The 3480-nt window shown below is 69.0% G+C and overlaps 2 protein-coding genes across 2 annotated transcripts; one reads left to right on the plus strand and one right to left on the minus strand.

Annotated features, from left to right (window-relative positions):
* Positions 1-133: 133 nt before the first annotated feature.
* On the plus strand, positions 134-436 carry Tco025E_07615 (uncharacterized protein; the record flags this gene model as incomplete). Its single annotated transcript, XM_029374478.1, has 1 exon — positions 134-436. The coding sequence occupies one exon, from the start codon at positions 134-136 to the stop codon at positions 434-436; it is 303 nt and encodes a 100-aa protein (XP_029225422.1).
* A 300-nt stretch (positions 437-736) lies between these two features.
* On the minus strand, positions 737-3307 carry Tco025E_07616 (coiled-coil domain containing 39; the record flags this gene model as incomplete). Its single annotated transcript, XM_029374479.1, has 1 exon — positions 737-3307. One exon carries the CDS (start codon positions 3305-3307, stop codon positions 737-739), a length of 2571 nt encoding a protein of 856 aa, XP_029225423.1.
* Between the last annotated feature and the right edge of the window lie 173 nt (positions 3308-3480).

Raw genomic sequence — 3480 nt, forward strand, 5'->3', positions numbered from 1 at the left:
GCCGCCGCGCTCCTGCTCGGCGAGGGCGGCCAGCTGCGACTCCTGCACCTCCAGCCGCGCCGCCCGCGCCGCCCGCTCCCTCTCAAGGCGCCTGCGCACGGCCGCCACTTCGTCGCACTCCGCCCGCCGCACCATGGCGCCACGGCGTGCCGCGTTGAGTTCCTCCAGCAGCCTGCGCTTCTCCGCACGGAGGGTCTCGGCAACACGCACGAGCGCCGCCCGCTGCTGCAGCTGCTCGCCGCAGGCCTCGCCGAGCGCAAGGTGCTCCGCACGCAGCCGCTCAAAGCTCCGAGTGGCGCGGCCGAGCTGCACGACGGGGTGGGCCTCCGACGCCTTGAGGGACGAGCGCAGCGCGAGGATGTTCTTGCGGAGCCCGCTGACGCACCGCTGCGCCGCGTCAAGCGCACGGTACGGGTCTGTGCGGCAGTGCAGGTAGTCTGCCTGCGAGAGCCACTGCGGGCAAGCCGCGTCCGTCATCTGGTCTTTCTACTCGCCACGCCACCAGCTGGGATACAAGAGAGAGAGAGGGAGGGAGGGTCGCGCAACCGCGCGGAAAGCGCAGCACCGTAACACGGGGGACAGAGCAAAGAAACACTCGGACAGACAATCGCACGCAAACACACACGCAATAGAAAAACAAACACGGCAAGAAAGCGGCACAACAAACGAGGACGCAGAGGAAAGTTCCACTCGAAGGCGAAACACTATACATCCGCGGCGGCGCGAGCCCGCGCCGTCAGACGGCACCCCATCGCTCCAGCAGAAGCGCACGCGCCGCCTCCCCCGCGCCCTCGCTGTGTCGCTGCGACAGCTGCAGCACGCGGCCCACCGCCGCCTCGTGCCGCTGCCGCTTCTCCTGCAACTCCACATCCGCCGCCACCTCCGCCGTGACAGCGGCACGGGCCCTGTTGATCGCCTGGCTGTACCGGATCACCGCCTCCCTGCCCTCCAGGATGGCCCCGTGCGCGTGCTCGCAGGCCTGCCGCAGCTCCTCCACGGCACTCACCGCCCGCTCCTTCCGCGCCGTCAACTGCTGCAGCTCCGCCGTCTTGCCGTGGAGCACCTCCTGGTACTCGCTCGCCTCCAGCGCACGGCGGCTGATGGCGGCCTTGAGCTCCCGCTGCTTCGCCTCCAGCGCCCGCCTCGTCTGCTCCTCCCCGTCGCTTTCCTGCACCCGGTCAAACATGTGGCGGTAGTTGGAATTGCTTGCCCGGATGACCTGCAGCGTGCGCTCCAGCTTCAGCAGCTCGCGCTCCAGCCGGGCCACGCGCGCGTCCAGCGCGTCCCCCTTGCACTGCAGCGCCTCGCGCTCCTTCGCCGCCTCCATCACGAGCTGCGCCTGCGACCAGCGCGCCTGCTCCGGGTCCATGCGCCCCACGCGCACCTCGTGGCGGTTGCGCAGCGCCGCGAGGGCCTTCTGGCGGTCCAGCAGCTCCGCGACGAGCCGCCGGCGCTCCTCCTCCGCCAGCTTCGCCTCCATCTTGAGGATGTCGTGGTGCACGGCGATCTCCGCCGCCCGCTGGGACACGTCCAGCGCGAGCTGCCGCTTCTGCCCCTCAAGCTCGCCCAGCTCGCCGCTGCGCTGGTGCAGCGTGCGCTTCAGCCCCTGCAGCTGCAGCTCCTGCGTGTCCACCCGCACCAGCTCATCCTCCCGCACCTTGCGCAGCCTCCGCAGCTCCGCCCCGCAGCTGTCGCACGCAAGCCGCAGCTGCAGCGCCTTGTCGCACGTGCTCGTCTCCTGCTCCCGCAGCCGCGCCACCTCCAGCGTCGCCTGCCGCGTTTCCTCCCGCACCCGCTTCACCTGCGTGTCCAGCGCGCGCTGCTGCCCGCAAAGCTCGTCCAGCGTGCCCTGCAACGCCGCAATCTTCTCGTTCAGGCGGCTCCGCTCCTCCTCCGTCCGCTCCCCCTTCGCCCGGTTCACCTTGCGCTGCATCTGCTGCACGTTGAACTCCACGTTGTACAGGATCTCCTGCTGCCCAAAGTGCTCGCGGTCGAGCTGGCCGATCCTCGCCTTCAGGTTCCGCCCCTGCGCCTGCCCGCCGCTGATCTCCGCAATCAGCTCGTCCTGCAGGCGGCCGGTCGCCTGCAGCCGCTCCCCCGCGGCGAAGTCCTCGCGCTTCAGGTCCTCCACCTCCTTGTCGAGGCGCCGCTCCGTCGCGCGCGCCTCCTGCAGCAGCCGCGCAATCGTCGCCCGCTGCTGCTCGAGGTCCAGCGCCGTGTCGAGCTCGCCGTGCAGTTGCTGCTTCGTCCGCGCCCGCTGCTCCACCGCGCGGTCGTACGCCGCCGCCTTGTGCACAGCCAGCGCCCGGTTCTCCTCGGCGCGAACGCGGGCGTTGTTGCGCTCCCGCACCGCCCGCGCAACCTGCTCGCGCAGCGTCTCCACCTCCTCCTCCATCGCCACAACGTGGCCTTCCAGCGACGCCAGCACGCCACGGTGCTTCTCCGCGCGCTGCTCCCGCTCCTTGATGCCCGCCTGCGTCGCCGCCGCCGCCTCACGCGCCGCGTCGAGGTCCGCCACGAGCGCCTGCAGCACCGCCCGCCGCTGCTCCAGCCACTCCGCGCCCTCCGCGTACTGCATCGCCGCCGCGCGAATCGCCGCGTCGCGCTCGTGAATGACCTTCACGACGCTCTCCCACTCGTCCAGCAGCGCGCCGCGGTCGTGGTGCAGCTTGCGGTAGTCCGCCGCACTGCGGTCCAGCTCCAGCTGCACGTTGCGCGTGACCATCACCTCCTCCTCCAGCGCACGCCTGCGCTCACGCAGCCTCGCCTCGAGCCGCTCGACGGCCGCGTTCAGCTGGCGTGCCCGGACCTCATCATCCTTTGCGTAGCGCGCCACGGCCTCCTCGTCGGCCTCCTTCTGCTTGCGCGCGAGGTCCCACTGCTCAAGCTCGTCCTGGTTGAACGTCATTGCCCCCTTCAACTCGGCCATGCGCAGGTTCTCCTGGAAGATGCGGTTCTGCACCGCCTGCAGCTGCTCCCGCACCTCCGCCTGCTGCGCCTGCATGTGCGCCTGCCCCTGCCTCAGCCGCCCGCACTCGCGGTCGAGGAGGCGGTACATGTGCGTTCCGGACTCCACCTCGCGCCGCTTGCACTCCACCAGGCTCTGGGTGCTCACGATCTCCCCACGCACGTTGCTGAGGTGCTCCTTCATGAACTGCAGCCGCCTCCGCAGGTCCTCTATCGCACGTATCTTCTCATCGCACAGCTGCTCGTGCCGCGACAGCTGCGCCGTCAGCTCCTTGTTCGTTGCGTTCAACAGCTCCAGCGGGAGCGCCTCCGCCGTCGCATCGATGACGTCAACGTTCATAACGATTCTGGAGCCCGGGAGACACATTGGGAGGAGGCAAACAGCGGGGAGCATGAGGGCAGAAGAACGGCACCCCCAGGAAAAAGAAGAAGGAAAGAAAAATACGAGATGCAACGCACACCAAGAAGCAAAAACATGCATATATAAGAAGTAAGAGGCTGATGGAAGATCAT

The sequence above is a fragment of the Trypanosoma conorhini genome (genome assembly GCF_003719485.1).
Source record: "Trypanosoma conorhini strain 025E chromosome Unknown Tco_14.4_contig_00603, whole genome shotgun sequence".
Lineage (NCBI taxonomy): Eukaryota > Euglenozoa > Kinetoplastea > Trypanosomatida > Trypanosomatidae > Trypanosoma > Trypanosoma conorhini.